Consider the following 16,905-nt stretch of genomic DNA (forward strand, 5'->3'; position numbering starts at 1 on the left):
AGGACTGGTGCCCGAGGGAGGGCAGAGAGGGTGGACCATGTCTGAGTTTATACACTGCTCCACACAAACCCAAATGGGCGTAATGGAAATTTCTTGACTTTCGTCTTGCTCACTAAGCAGCCAGGGCACTATGCCAGGAATTGACCTTTTTTTGTTGTTGTTGTACAGAAGGAAATGGAGAAAAGTCCTCAGCAGAATGTAGTCATATTTTTATATTGTGGGAAAAAGAACAAAAGGCTCCTTGAAGACTTGCTCACTATCACAGCCACAGATCAATTAAAGCCCCGTGCTTGGACCTCCATTGAGTCCATGTGCTGATAAGAATGAGGTTTGCCTTTTGCCGTCTTTGGTGGGGAGGAAGTGCCGGCTCAAACAGACACACACACACACCCCACATTTGTTTTGTTTTAGACACTGGGACACTGTTCATACATATTTAAAGCTCAAGCAGAGGTCACAGGTCTGTGGAATCCATATAATAATAGTGATTGTTACAGGTCTGTGGATTGTTTCTGCATAAAAAATATTTATTTCATGCTGAGCCTTCTGTTTGCTATAAGAATGGTACATCAAGTTGTGACTTGGAAAACAAAGCAAAAACTAAAAGTTGTAGATCCAAAATGCCACATGGAACTCATGAACAGCTATGTTCCCTTACTTTCAAAAGAACACTTAGGCCCACTCTAAAAATGCCCATGACCAATTTTATGGATTTTGTGTGAGTTCTTTTTTTCTCTGAAAGTTAAGGCTTCATTCAATGAAGTTTGTCATAAATCCCAACATATTAGCACTGTTGTGTGAGCAACTCTGACCACAATGCAAGACCGTGAGAAACTGCACCCGGGGCCCTTCCGTGGCGGAGGGCCATGTCCTAACAGGAGAGGGCCACTCCCTCAGCACCTCTTGTCTGGGCCCATCCTGATGGCATCCACAGGAGCTCTCGGCCGTCCTGCATCTAGGTTGGTCTGCAGAAATGCCGGGGCTTAGGCAGCGATGCCTCCATAATCATGTTCTTCTTGTTCATCTTCTCCCTCACCCAGGACTCCCTGAGGCTTGTCTTTTTCCTTTCTCTTTTACTCCAGGCCACCTTTCCTTTCAAATACCTTCCTCATATGCCAAAAATGTTAATGCTTTCTAATCTTTTAAGGAGAAAAACATAAGCTTTCTTTTCTAAGTATTAATTTTTATCCTGCAGTATGAAAATTTACATATGCTTACTGTAAAACATTTGAACAAAAAAGTAGAAAGAAAAAAATCAAAATGACGGTAACCACTATTCAAAGAGACTTATTAACAGTGAAGTTTATATCTTTGTCATTTTTTTCCTATGCATTGTGAACACAGCACTCCCTATATACAAGGAACTGTATTCTAGGGTTTTCACAGTGCACTATAAACAATTTACCATTATCTATATAGCACAAGTTCTTTGATAACACGATCTTTCATGGCAGAATGCTATTCTGTGGCTGTGAAGTCAAAGTCGCTCAGTCGTGTCTGACTCTTTGCAACCCCATAAACCATACAGTCCATGGAATTCTCCAGGCCAGAATACTGGAGTGGGTTACCTTTTCCCTTCTTCATGGGAATCTTCCCAACCCAGGGATTGAACCCAGGTCTCCCACATTGCAGGTGGATTCTTCACCAGCTGAGCCACAAGGGAAGCCCAAGAATACTGGAATGGGTAGCCTATCCCTTCTCCAGCGGATCTTTCTGACCCAGGAATCAAACTGGGGTCTCCTGCATTGCAGGCAGACTCTTTACCAACAGAGCTATCAGGGAAGCCCATTCTGTGGCTGTAATACACCGCAATTTATTTAGGCAATATCCTAACTACTAAAAGTGTAGGCCATTTCCAGTTATTGCAGTTACAAACAACACTGCAATGATCCTGTATATAAATCTTTACACAGCTCTCTAATTACTTCCTTAGGAGAATTCCTAGAAGGAGAATGACAGGGTTGAAGTGTATGAACCCTCACTTAATTTTTGAAAGTATACAAACATAGGAAGTTTTTGTTTTTTATCATGATTCAGTTCAAAGTTAACAAAAGGAAGTGAACACTGGCTGGCAGAGAACACAGTCTGCAAAGACAGGAGTGGGTATTTGCACAGGCCGTATTGCATCCCAGGCAGGAATGGTTGCTCTTCGCCGCTCCCACCTCGAGCTCCCATCACCACCTGCGCCAATCTTGAATCTCAAGGATGCCCAGCAGAGGTGACGTTTCCAGCCACAGGACACTATCACATCCAGTTCACTATTGTGATTTAACTATGCCTTTTAAGGTATTCTCATGGAGAATTCCATGGACAGCGGAGCCTGGTGGGCTACACAGTTCATGGGGTTACAAAGAGTCGGACACGACTGAGCGACTAACACTTTTAGTTTCACTTTAAGGCAAAAGCACAAGTAATGTCAAGCTCAGTCAAACTGTACGATAATCATGTTTTTAAAGGTAGTTCACAGTCTGTCAAGTCACACAACACACCCATCAAAGGGATTAAGCTCACAAAACCCAGGGGAGTGAGAACTATGTATTAATACTACCAGTTTAACTAAGAGAGCTGGGCCCCACTGCTCCCCAGGATACCGCCCGCACCAGGGCCCCAGTCCCAGGCAGACAGCCGCCTCGGACGGAACAGCTAGGAAGGAAACTGACGTCCTGGCGCTAAGCTCCTCCGAGTGATCTAATCTGTTTTTTATCCAGGCTGCCAAAGCACCCCCTGAGTGAGAACTATGTGTAAGTTTTATTAAAAAATAAACCAAAGAAGGACTAACTTAGCTGGTAGGAAGATATGCCAATGCAGAACTCTCTAGAAAATAAATCTTATGGGACTATTTACTTCTCTATACTTCAAAAGTAATCTGTCAGTTTCTATGATCCATACCGAATTTAACATAAAACCTACCAGTTTAGCTAATACAGAATCAAATATGAAATATATATAAAAAGCTGCAGAAATCATTAGTATTCATATGTGCTGTGTGCTCAGTCGTGTCTGACTCTTTGCAACCCCACGGACTATAGCCTGGCCAGGCTCCTCTGTCCATGGGATTCTCCAGGCAAGAAGACTAGAGTGGGTTGCCGTTTCCTCCTCCACAGGATCTTCCCAACCCAGGAATCAAATCCACGTCTCCTGTGTCTCCTGCACTGCAGACAGATTCTTTACCCACTAAGCCACTGGGGAAGCCCGAAAACAAACTAGGATTCTCTTTAATGTGATATTTTAAAAGGGAAAAAAATAGTAAGCTCTCTTTTTAATCTGACAGAAATCTTGAAATACATGTTAATTTCTACTAAAAAAATGTTCTATTTGGGATCCAGAATGATCACCAAATTGCAACTTTTTGAAATCACAAACTTTTCTTGCCCCTGCCATGTAACATGCTTTTAAACAAGTAAAATACACAGCCATACTGAACTAGTCTCTTTTTTTTTTTTCAAACAACAGAAAACATCAAGCAAATGGAAGCACTGCTCTCTACATAAAGAAACCCACTCCCTTTAATTATTAAAATCAGGAAAAAGTGGTGGCAGTTGAACTTTTAAAAACCAGCAAATAAATGTTTGTAAGGAAGGCGCAAATGCCTTTAATCAATACATGGCTCCTGTAATTATCATATTCCACACAAAATAACAACTGTCTTTGCCATGGACACTTAGCCACTCCTGTACTTTGCTGCTCTGTTATTTAGGAAACGACCAAGTCTTTTTTTCAGAAGCTAAGTGGTTAATATCATGTGATTACTTTAGTAAGAGTTCTAAACAAAAGCCGGTACTGTGAGGATCTACTGACTGATCCAAGAAAGGACTCAAGTCAAGAGGGAAGCAGACACAGCCAGGCCGCAGAGAAGAAAGAGGATGGTGCTCCTCAGCAGAGGGTCAGGCCCTGTATGACAGCCCCTGGAGGGTGCAGCCCCCAGGCCGGCATGCCTGTGATTCAGGACAGAGCAGCAGTGACGAAGGAGAGAGAATGGCCCAGGGACAGCAGGGCTGCACTTGTTTCCTCGGTGCCTCCTGCGAGACCTGGCCTCCCGGTCCACTCCTGCCAGCAAGAAAATATCTTGGCTGCACACCCAGGTCCCACTCACTCTTCCAGGCCCATGGCTTCCTGTACCTGCTGAGGTGCCTGGAGGTCAGTGAAAGCCAAACCCACCACCGCAGGGTCCCTTCCTGCACCCCAGAGACCGTCCCCGAGGCCGCATGCCTTGGGCCGTGCCACCTACCATGATCTGCGCTCTCTGCTGATGCCCGGCGCCTGGGCTGCAGCTGAAAGCCAGGAGCCACAGCAGGGCCTCTGGGGGTTCAGCCTCAGCTTCTGACATCAGTAACAGCTCAGCCGTGATATCAGCCCATCCTCCAAAGTGAACAAACAAAAACCAGCTCTCAAAGGGGCCTCCGTAGGACCTGGAACAGAAACAAAACACATGGCAGTTAGGCAGCTTGATTTCTTTTCCCGTTAGGTTTTTAAAGTGACTGTAGTGTCTGTGAATGGTTGGCTTCAATTGTTCTTATCCACTGAAGTACAGCTTGTAAGGAATACAAGTCAGGCTCAGAGAAAGAGCTCAAAACGCCACCCTGAACCATCACAGGATGTTCAAAGGCAGGCTTCCCTAAACCACCCGTACCCTGAGGACCTCAGACTTTTATATCTTGACACCCAGGGCCCCTGAGTGAGCACAGACATTGGAGAAAGGAAGTTTTGGCCCATGACCAGCAAGAATGATGCAAGATGAGAACCCGCGGGTGCACCACTCTGCCTTCTGCCTGGCCTGCACAGCTGGGCTGCTATGGAGATGGGTCCCCCCAGCCACAGGGCAGCCACCCAGGTAGCCCAGAGCAGAAATGAGGGGACCCCTTGAAGTCCAGATAGAGCCCAGAGAAGGGATGCAGGCGGAAACATGTGCTATTCCTTTCTCACAAAAGGTTCTAGTCAATTTTGGCAATTATGAGTTTTTCAGTTTAGTTCAATTCAATCACTCAGTTGTGTCTGAGTCTTTGTGACCCCACAGACTACAGCATGCCAGGCCTCCCTGTCCTTCATCAACTCCCGGAGCTTACTCAAACTCATGTCCATTGAGTCAGTGATGCCATCCAACCATTTCATCTACTCTCGTCCCCTTCTCCTCCTGCCTTCAATCTTTCCCAGCATCAGGGGCTTTTCCAGTGAGTCATTTCTTTGCATCAGGTGGTCAAAGTATTGGCATTTCAGCTTCAGCATCAGTCCTTCTGATGAATATTCAGGACTGATTTCCTTTATGATTGACTGGTTGGATCTTCTTGCTGTCCAAGGGACTCGCAAGAGTCTTCTCCAACACCACAGTTCAAAAGCATCAATTCTTCGGCACTCAGCTTTCTTTATAGTCCAACTCTCACAGCCATAAATGACCGTGGCTTTGACCAGACAGACCTTTGTTGGTAAAGTATTGTCTCTGCTTTTTAATATGCTGTCTAGGTTGGTCATAACTTTTCTTCCAAGGAGCAAGTGTCTTTTAATTTCATGGCTGCGGTCACCATCTGCAGTGATTTTGGAGCTCAAGAAAATAGTCTCTCACTGTTTCCATTGTTTTCCCATCTATTTGCCATGAAGTGATGGAATTGGATGCCATGATCCTAGTTTTCTGAATGTTGAGCTTTAAGCCAACTTTTTCACTCTCCTCTTTTACTTTCATCAAGAGGCTCTTTAGTTCTTTGCTTTCTGCCATAAGGGTGGTATCATCTGCATATCTGAGGTTATTGATATTTCTCCCAGCAATCTTGATTCCAGCTTGTGCTTCATCCAGCCTGGCATTTTTCATGATGTACTCTGCATATAAGTTAAATAAGCAGGGTGACAATATACAGCCTTAATGTACTCCTTTCCCAATTTGGAAACAGTCTGTTGTTCCATGTCTAGTTCTAACTGTTGCTTCTTGACCTGCATACAGACTTCTCAGGAGGCAGGTCAGGTGGTCTGGTATTCCCCTCTCTTGAAGAATTTTTCATAGTTTGTTGTGATCCACACAGCCAAAGGCTTTGGTGTAGTCTATAAACAGAAGTAGGTTTTTTCTGGAACTCTCTTGCTTTTTTGATGATCCAATGGATGTTGGTAATTTGATCTCTGGTTCCTCTGCCTTTTCTAAATCCAGCTTGAACATCTCAAAGTTCACGGTTCATGTACTGTTGAAGCTGCCTTTCTTTGGGATTGGAATGAAAACTGACCTTTTCCAGTCCTGTGGCCACTACTGAGTTTTCCAAATTTGCTGGCATACTGAGTGCAGCACTTTCATAGCATCACCTTTTAGGATTTGAAATAGCTCAACCGGAATTCCATCACCTCCACTAGCTTTGTTCATAGTGATGCTTCCTAAGGCCCACTTGACTTCACATTCCAGGATGTCTGGCTCTAGGTGAGTGATCACACTATTGTGGTTATCTGGCTCATGAAGATCTTTTTTGCATAGTTCTTCTGTGTATTCTTGCCACCTCTTCTTAATATCTTCTGTTTCTGTTAGGTTCATACCATTTCTGTCCTTTATTGAGCCCATCTTTGCATGAAGTGTTCCTTTGGTATCTCTAATTTTCTTGAAGAGATCTCCAGTCTTTCCCATTCTATTGTTTCCCTCTATTTCTTTGCACTGATCACCGAGGAAGGCTTTCTTATTGCTCTTTGCTATTCTTTGGAACTCTGCATTCAGATGGGTATATCTTTCCTTTTCTTCTTTGCCTTTAGCTTTTCTTCTTTTCTCAGCTATTTGTAAGAGCTCCTCAGACAACCATTTTGGCTTTTTGTATTTCTTTTTCTTGAGGATGGTCTTGATCACTGCCTCCTATACAATGCCAGGAACCTCCATCCATAGCTCTTTAGGAACTGTGTCTATCAGATCTAATCCTTTGAATCTATTTGTCACTTCCACTGTATAATCGTCTAAGGAATTTGATTTAGGTCATACCTGAATGGTCTAGTGGTTTTCCCTACTTTCTTCAGTGTAAGTCTGAATTTGGCAATAAGGAGCTCATCATCTGAACCACAGTCAGCTCCTGGTCTTGTTTTTGCTGACTGTATAGAGCTTCTCCATCTTTGGCTGCAAAAAATATAATCAATCTGATTTCGGTATTGACCAGCTGGTGATGTCCATGTATAGAGTATTCTCTTGTATTGTTGGAAGAGGGTGTGTGCTATGACCAGTGAGTTCTCTTGGAAAAACTCTGTTACCCTTTGACCTGCTTTGTTTGTACTCCAAGGCCAAATTTGCCTGTTATTCCAGGTATCTCTTGACTTCCTAGCTTTGCATTCCAATTCCCTGTAATGAAAAGGACATCTTTGTTGGGTGTTAGTTCTAGAAGGTCTTGTAGGTCTTCATAGAACCATTCAATGAGCTGTATATCGAATTCTTTCCTCTCATCATGTATTCATCAGAGCTGAAAAGTTAAAGCTTTTGTGAAGGTGTCCTTTTGTCACATAGGGAACTGGGAGTTGGAATAAAGGATAGACTCTGGTTAAGGTAAAGACCCACTAATTTTGCTCAGAGACAGTCCTAGCAGCCTAACATCTCCCGTGGGAGAAATGGAGCAGGACTAGCCTGAGATCACGTGGTGCAGAATCTTCCTTCTGAACTGGGGAAGCTCCTATAAGAGGAGAGCCCTGGGCCCCTTTTGCAGTGCTCCATCCTTGCTGGATCTGGGTTCACATTCCTCTGCTTGGCTCATGGAATCCTGGAGCCAGCACTGTCCCCCACCTCCTCAAGCCACTGCTTTCCTCCTGTCCCCCGAGAACAAGTGAGTAAATTGTGAAATCTAGTTTGCCAAATAATGACAGAAAAGGAACAAAGAGGGGCATTCGTCTTACTTCCTTGTCCCCACAAGAGGGAGAGCTGATGCTCCAGGGGCCACCTGAGTGGTGGGCTGGGTTATGGTCCAAAGGCAAGGAATAGGCTCCATGGGGTCTCCTTCCTGCAGGCCTCACAGACGAATAAGCTGAGCAGGGTCTCCCCCATCCCCCTTGCTCCCACGTGGGCATCCCGCGTGGATCACGGTTCAAGGCCTGGGAATTCTCCCTTTCCTCTAGCAGTTGAGTGGGTAAGGCAGTCCCATGGGGCTGGCTGAGAAGGTGCCTAAAGCCACTCACAGACCCCTCCCAGCAGTGGCTTGAAGCCTAGTGGAGGCAGATCTGGTTTAGGCGGGGCCCCCAAGAAGTTTGGGGCCTCAATCCTGCTCTTCAACACAGATAACCAGACGGTGCATCGGGGGCTGCCAGGGCATGGCAGGTCGTTAATATGGCCAGTCCTCTGATGCCCACTTGGCTGTCTGTCTCTCCTGCTGGTTCTATCTCTCCTTCTGGTGAGAGTTTTGGGGTGGGGTGAGTAATTGGCACCCAAACCTGCATCAGTGATGATGAGCAGAAGAGCACCAGCCACAATTTGTGATGACCAGTAATGAGATTATATAGAATTTCAAGTAGGAAAAGTAGCAAAGGGAACAAATGAAAACAGTCTTAGTAGACTAGTGTGCGTGCGTGCATGCTAAGTCGCTTTAGCCATGTCTGGCTCTGTGTGACCCTATGGACTGCAGCCTGCCAGGCTCTTCTGACCATGGGATTCTCCAGGCAAGAATATTGGAGTGAGTTGCCATTTCCTTCTCCAAGGGATCTTTCCGACCCAGGGATTGAAGCGGGTCTCTTACGTCTACCTGCACAGACTAGTATAGACAGTGAATAAAATGCTCTAAAGCAAGGAAGTTAAGAGGAAGCTGGGGGGACTGTGTTGCAAAGAACTTAGCAAAGTCTAAATGTGAGTGGTCCTAGGGAAATACATGTGTTATTTCCCTAATATTATATTTATCTATATAATATTAGAAATTATGTTAGACAAAAATTTATTACAAAGAGGAGGAAAAGAAACATTTCATCCTACCATGCAGGAGAAGTTTAGAATTTCCTTCCCTAGAGAGGCAGAGTAGACAGAAGGGCCTAGAGAGATTCCACCGTTGTTCTGCAAGCCAGGGGGAGGGGGGAGCGTGGGGGGTGCAGCATGTGAGCAGTGCTTTTTTCCTAAGGTCTAGTCTATGTATTGTTATACTTGTACATTTCAAAATCTAACACCAGCCATTACTCACATGCAGCCCATTTAATCTGAGCTGCTTGCAGTGCTTCCTCCACTTCTTACTCAGCAATGTGTATGCCTGTTTGGGGTATATGCAGCCATACCTCATTTTACTGTGCTCCACAGAAAATGGTGTTTTTTCCCCACAGATTGAAGGTTGTGGCAATCTGGCATCAAGCAAGTCTACTGACTTCATTTTTCCAACAGGATTTGCCCACTTCCTGTTTTTGTGTACATTTTGGTGATTCTCATAAAATTTCAAACTTTTCCATTATATTGATCACGGTGATCTGTGATCTGTGATGTTGCTACTGTAATTGTTTTGGGGTACCATGAACTGTGCCCATATAAGCTGATGAACTTAAACGATTAATCTGTGTGTTCTGACTGCTCTACCAGTCGGCTATCTTATCTCCTTCTCTTTGGGCCTCCCTATTCCCTGAGATACAACAATATTGAAGTTAGTCCAACTAATGCCCTTTTCTTTAATTGGAAAAGACCCCGATGCTGGGAAAGACTGAAGGCAAGAAGAGAAGGGAATGACAAAGAACGAGATGGTTGGGTGGCATCACTGACTCAACAGACAAGAGTTTGAGCAGGCTCCAGGAGATGGTGAAGGACAGCGAAGCCTAGTGTGCTGCAGTCCATGGGGTTGCAAAAAGTTGGACACGACTGAGCAACTGAACAACAATGCCCTACAATGGCCTCTAAGTTTCAAAGGAACAGCTGCACATCTCTTACTTCAAAAGGTTGAAATCATAAAGCTCATTGAGGAAAGCACGTTTAAAGCTGAGATAGGCTGAAAGCTATAGGCCTCTTGCACCAAACAGTTAGCCTAGTTGTAGATGCAAAGGAAAAGTTCTTGAAGGAAATTAAAAGTGCTACTCTCATGAACACATGAAGGATAAGAAAGCAAAACAGTCTTATTGCTGATATGAAGAAAGCTGTAGTGGTATAGATAGAAGATCAAAACCAGCTACAACATTCCCTTAAACCAAAGCCTAATCCAGAGTAAGGCCCTGACTCTTCAATTATGTGAGGACTGAGAGAGGTGAGGAAGCTACAGAAGAAAAGTCAGAAGCTAGCATAGGTCGGTTCATGAGGTTTAAGGAAGAAGCCATCTCCACAACACACAAGTGAAGGGTGAAGCAGCAGGTGCTGGTGTAGAAGCTGCAGCAAGTTATTAATGCTGGCGACACCAAACAACAGATTTTCAATAGGGATGAAATAGCTTTATATCAAAAGCAGATGCTATCTAGGACTTTTACAGCTGGAGAGGAAAAATCAATGCCTGGCTTCAAAGCTTCAACAGACAGACTAACTCTCTTGCTAGGGACTAATGTAGTTGGTGACTTCAAGTTAAAGTCAATGCTTATTTACCATTCTGGATATCCTAGGGCCTTGAAGAATGATGCTACATCTACTCTGCCTATGCTCTGTCAGTGGAACAATGAAGCCTGGATGACAGCACATCTATTTACAGTGTTTTACTGAATATTTTCCCTGGAGGAAGAAATGGCAAGCCATCCCAGTATTCTTGCCTGGAGAATCCCATGGACAGAGGAACCTGGCAGGCAGTCCATGGGGTCACAAAAAGTTGGACATGACTGAGTGACTGAACATACTGAATATTGTAAGCCCACTGTTGAGATCTACTACTCGGAAAAAAGAAAAAGATTCCTTTCAAAATAATACTGCTCATTGACATTGCACCTGGATACCCAAGAGCTCTGATGGAGATGTACAATGAAATGAATGTTGTTTACACGCCTGTTAACACAACATCCATTCTGCAGTCCATGAATCAGAGTCATTTTGACTTTCAACTTTTACTATTGAAGAAAAACATTTCATAGGGCTGTAGCTGCCATGGGCTTCCCTGGTGGCTCGGAGTAAAGAATCCTCCTGCCAATGCAGGAGATACAGGTTCAGTCCTTGGGCCGGGAAGATTCCCTGGAGGAATATTCTTGCCTGGGAAGTACCATGGACAGAGGAGCCTAGTGGGCTACAGTCTGTAGGGTCACAAAGAGTCAGATATGACTTAGTGACTAAAAACAAAACAAAACAAAACAAATAGCTGGTGTAGAGGGTGATTCCTCCATGGCATCTGGGCAAAAGTAAACAGAAAACCTTCTGGGAAGCATTCACCACTGTGGATGCCATCAAGAACACTTGCGACTCAGGGGAAGAGGTCAAAATACCAACATTAACAGGAGTTTGGGAGAAGTTGATTCCAACCCTCCTGGATGCCTGTGAGGGGCTTACGACCTTAGTGGAGGAAGGAACTGCAGATGTGGTGGGAACAGCAAGAGAGCCAGCACTAGAAGGGGAGACTGAAGACAGCACGGCTACAATCTCAGGGTGAAAGCCTAACAGATGAGGCTCTGCTTCTTACAGATAAGCAAAGAAAGGGGTTTCTTGAGCTGGAATCTATTCCTGGTGAAGCTGCTGTGAGCACTTCTGAAATGATAACGCAGAATTTGGAATATCACATACACGTAGATGGTAAAGCAGTGGCAGGGTTTGAAAGGAATGATTCTAATTTTGAAAGCAGTTCTGCTGTGGGTAAAATGCTATCAAAAGGCACTGCATGTTACAGAGAAATCATTTGTGAAGGGGAGAGTCAACTGATGTGGCAAACTCCATGTTGTCTTAAGAAACTTCCACAGCCACTCCAACCTTTAGCATCTACCACCCTGATCACTCAGCAGTGTCATCTTCGAGGCAAATCCTCCACCAGCAAAAAGGTTATGAATCACTGCCATTTTTTAGCAATAAAGTATTTTTAAATTAAGGTACGTATACATTTTTTTAAGATATAATGCCACTGAACAGTGAATAGACTATGGGACAGTGTAAGCCTAACTTTCATATACCCGGGGAAACCAGAAAGCTCATGTGATTCCCTTTACTGCCACGGTCTGGAGCTGAGCCTGCAATATATCCAAGATACGCTAGCAATGCCTTCCCCTGTCGGGCTTTCTCACAGGAAAGATAAGGGTACCAGAGAAACCACGTGTGAAAGAGATCTAGGAGTCACTGGTCTTTGCTTACCCGTAGTCTTCAACTACTTCTTTGAGCATTTCAGAGATACATTTCAGTGACTGGTGCCACAGTCCCTGCGGAATATCTGTGGGTGGAGAGAGCCATCAGAGAGGAGCTGAAAAACTGTCAAACCTATTAGGAATCAACTGCAGTGCAGACCAAAGGGGCCTGTTTAGGGGAAAGGCCTAGTTTCCTGGTCCACGGAATCCATACCACCACCCTCAAGCTGATCCCTGCCAGAATCTATCTCTCAGGCCTAGGAAGAAAGACCTGTTAGTGTTACGCAGAGTTAAACTTCAAAGGCTCTTTAATTCAGGTGCATGAGACTGCACAGGCAGCCCACTGTAGGATTTAGGAAGGCTATGTTGAAGATGCCCAGCTTTTTTTCGTTTCTACTCACTTACCCCCTCATCTATCACTAATAATTTGTGGTTTCAAAATATTAAAAAAAAAAAAATAGTCAATAAGGAATTAGGAATGTGCTTCCCAACTATGATTGGGATGAATTCAGAATATGACTTCAGGTTTACAGTTTTTTTTAAAGGCCAGGAAAAAACATATGGATATTATACAGACAAAGACAAATGTCTTTTCTAAATTAGTTGTTCTGGTTTCACATTTTTCCCATGGTCTTAAACACTTCTGAGCATGTATATATCTGTAGTTTTAAACAACAGCTGAAAAAGGTTATCACATTTCCCTGTAGTGATAGATTCTGTAATTAAATACACCAGAAAGATAATGTAAGTGATATAGGAACCACTACTACCCCACAAATGCTACAGATTAAAGAATCATAAATTATCTCTCTCCCTCTTCTGAGTTCTCGTAACTCTTGATTTGCAGCCTTTCAAGGCATTTTCATTTTCTCCTTTTATTAGTTTTTTAGATAGTTATTTTATGTCTCTTTACTTGTGGCTCCTGGATATTCAGGGTTCATAAGTGACTCATCTTTTATATCTCATAGGACTTTACAGTGGGCATAAAATCAATTTTTGATGAATAGAAGACTCTACTGTTAAGAAACCCTTCAATCTGTGGATATAACATTATTTTTCCCAAAAGTAATATGCAGAAAATTATGCAGGAACCAGCACAAATAGTCTTTAATTTATCGATGTCCAAACTTAAAAAATAACAACCCTGATATTCTTTGTGGAGCTCATTTAGCTGCTTACTACACAGGGTGACCTTGGACTTTGCTGATCTGACTTAGGCTGTGAGACATGCCTCTGGAAAGAGAGTCACTGATGCTCCTGTCTTATTAAAGTTTTCCCATTGCATTCAAGTTTCAAAAAACAGCTGACCAGAGATCCCAGCAGGCCTGTCTCCACCTCCACTTCTAGCATCTGAGAGGACAGGGTCAAGTGGGTCACTTTGGGTGAGAACTTAATCTTTTAGAAAAAGGAAGAGTATTTTTGATTTTGTAAAATGCTCTGAAACCTCAAATCCTACTTTCCTGAAGTGAATCTACTTACTCAAGTCTCAGGAAAAAAAGGACAAAAAGGACATATTATGGGTTCTTCCTATCTTTCCATGGTCGGATGAGATGCCTTTTTCTACAGCATACAGTCTGTCTTGTTTCAGTATCACCTCTCCTTAGATTTCAGGCATTAGTGGGGAAGGATGTCAGTATTCTCTATTTCTGAAACGTTTCATAAACAGGAGCTCACAGGCATGTTAACAGATCAACATCAGTTGAATGAGGACAGATTCATCACTTCCCCAAATGAATATGGCCTCTGGAAGGCTGGCAGATGAAATCACAGATGGCTGTGGTCTAACACACTTACTGAATTCTTTCAAAAGACTTCCCTTGGCTAGGTTAGGAGAAATTTCCCCTAAATTTCCTTAGCTTCATTCATCATTTTATCTTTTCATTTGCAGCAGGGGGCACAGAGAAGAAAGAATGAAATACAGATAAATGTACTGTTTTATTCCAAATCAGCCAAGTCTTAGCCTGTTCCTGGCATCCAGGTAGACGTTCCTGGCACTAGCAGAAGCCTTGTGTTAACCAGAACAGACTGTCAAAACCCAACTAGAGGCCATTGTTTTCCTTTCTTTTAGTAAATGATCGTAACTGGGAAGTCAAGCAAATTCTCATATCAAAATCCACAGAATGTGTGACGCTGAGAGTTTAAAGGAACATTATCCATCTCCCTGGTTTTACAGATAAGGAACTGGGAGGAAAGGGTTATGATTTTGTTACTGTACTTTCCCAGAAATTATTTTAATGTGGGCAGAATCAACCTTCACATACCTTTCGGGTGTTGGAGGAGCACCATGACAAGAGATGGAGAAGCATAAGGAAAGTAGGTCTTGAGTGCAAACTTCAACTATAATAGAACAAAAAATTTAAAGCCGTTTGAACATTAGCATTGGAAAAGGTATTAAGGAAATATAAAATATTGCATCCTCTGCCCCCAAAAGAAATTCTAGTACTTTATGTGGTCATAATGTCTTGCACACTGATCAAAAATAAAAGATGCTTCTGATAATCTTATAAATATGTTCTAAAAAATTAAACCTTTTTAAAGATGCCTTCCAGGACTTCAGAAAAATAAAGTTATGCTCTTGATGTCTTTATATCATTTCTTTACCTCACATGAACCCAATTATATACATAAATCTATTTATGTGAGAGTTTCCAAGGCAGCTGGGAGATGGGTTTTATCAAAAAGCAACAGTGGTCTCATACATCCTCTGAGGGCCAAAGAGCTGTACCCTCCATGCCCCCAGGCACAGCAGCTTTGAAGTACTTTTGTAAAAAGTTGAGGTAGAATCTGCCTACAGTGAACTATAAGGGTTTTAAGTGTACAATCTGATGGCTTTTGGTAAATGTGTAAATTCAACGTGACCATCATTCCAATCAAGACACAGAACATTTCGATCACCTCAGAAAGTTCCCTTGTAGCTGTTACAGTCAATCCGTCCACCCTACCCCGGCATCTGATATTCTTATTTTGATGAGAGACAGTAGTTTTGTATATTCTTGAATTTCACACAAATGGAATCATCAGAGTGTGTGTTTTTTCCTGTCTGGCTTCCTTGGCTCAACATGTTCTTTTGAGACTCATCCTTGTTACTATGGATTAAATACTTCATTTTTTAAAGAAATTGTTCTAAAGTAGTCATTGTATGAATATATCATAATCTGTTTATCTATTCTCCCATTGATGGACATTTGGATTGTTTCCAGTTTGGGTTTTATTATGAATAAAGATGCAATTAACATTCATATTTCTGTCTTTTTTGTGGACACGTGCTGTTATTTCTCCTGGGTAAATACCATAGGAATGGAATTACTAGGTCATAGAGTAGATGCTTGTTTAACTTTGTAAGAAACTACCATGTAATTTTTCAAAGTGGTCAACAATATACCAGAATTCCAGTTGCTTCACATACTTGTTGGGCTTCCCTTATAGCTCAGTTGGTAAAGAATCTGCCTGCAATGCAGGACACCTGGGTTCAATTCTTGGGTCGGGAAAATCCCCTGGAGAAGGAAATGGCAACCCATTCCAGTATTCTTGCCTGGAGAATCCTTTGGACAGAGGAACCTGGCAGGCTATAGTCCATGGGGTCTCAAGAGTTGGACACGACTGAGCAACTTCACTTTTCACTTTATACATATTTTTTGAAGTGTGTATTCAAGTCTTTTGTCCATTTTTAAAACTGAGTTGTTTCTTATGTTCTTGAGTTGTAAAAGATCTTTATATATTCTGGACACAAATCCCCTATTAGATATATGTATTGAGAATATGTTTTAACTGCTGGGTGGATCGATTTTTCATTTTCTTAAGGATGTCTACAAAGACCAGACATTTTAAATTCTGATGAAGTCTAATTTATTCATTTTTCTCACACTGCTTAGTGCTTTTCTGCATTCCTTCTAAGAAATATTAGATTATCCTAATGTCAAAAAAGATACTCTCATTTTCTCCTAGGAGCTTTATGGCTTCAGCATTTATGCTGAAGTCTATGACCTGTCTCAGATGAAGTTCCATGTCTGTGAGATAGAGGCCGATGTTTTCTGGGTATCCAGCTGTTTCACTGCCACTTGTTGAAAACCTTCCACGTTTAACTTCCTTGGCATCTCTGTCAAAAACCAGTTGATTACATGAAAATATCTAGACACGATTCTGTTCCACTGATCTATCCTTTTGCCAGTACCTCACTGTCTTGAATTTGATTACTGTAGCTTAAAGTCTTGAAATCAGTCAGTGTGAATCTTCTGATTTTGGGGGGAGGGTTTTGTGTTTTGTTTTGTTTTTTCAAAATTATCCTGGCTACTATAGGTTCTTTGCATTAGAATCAGCCTATCATTTTCTGTTTTAAAAACTATGTTGGGATTTTAACTAGGAGCACATTGAACCAGGCTTCTCAACAATTCATGATTATGGTTTCTCTTCATATGTTTAACTTTCTTATTTTGTGGTTTTCCACGTAGAGATCTTATACACCTTTTGTTAAATTTTCTCCCAAGTATTTTATGTATTACTGTGGAGTTGCCTGTTTCTCTTTTTACTTCTCTCAGTTTTTACTTTGTGTATCTCAGACCTCTGTTATTAGGCATATATCCATTTGTAATTGGTGTTTCTCCTGATGAACTATATAAACTGTCCCTCTTTTTTGTCTGTCCGTACTCCTTACCTTAAAACCTAATTTGTCTGCTGCTGGTAGAGCCAGGCCAGCTTTCTTGTGCTTATTATTTACATAACATATCTTTCCTTCCTTTTAATCTGTGTCTTTATAATTAGAATGGATTTCTTGAAAACAAT

General features: G+C 42.4%; 1 protein-coding gene across 2 annotated transcripts in view; it reads right to left on the reverse strand.

Moving 5' to 3' along the window:
• Window positions 1–16,905, reverse strand: part of FANCC (Fanconi anemia complementation group C) — a 325,125-nt gene that overhangs the window by 10,896 nt on the left and 297,324 nt on the right. For both annotated transcript variants that reach the window (XM_005684141.3, XM_005684140.3), the window contains 3 exons: window positions 14,388–14,463; window positions 12,137–12,212; window positions 4,229–4,409 (listed from right to left, as the gene is read on the reverse strand). In XM_005684141.3, the coding sequence (XP_005684198.2) occupies window positions 4,229–4,409; window positions 12,137–12,212; window positions 14,388–14,463 (333 nt within the window). The remainder of the gene's footprint in view (window positions 1–4,228; window positions 4,410–12,136; window positions 12,213–14,387; window positions 14,464–16,905) is intronic.

This window comes from Capra hircus, chromosome 8 (genome assembly GCF_001704415.2).
Source record: "Capra hircus breed San Clemente chromosome 8, ASM170441v1, whole genome shotgun sequence".
In the NCBI taxonomy this organism is placed as follows: Eukaryota; Metazoa; Chordata; class Mammalia; order Artiodactyla; family Bovidae; genus Capra; species Capra hircus.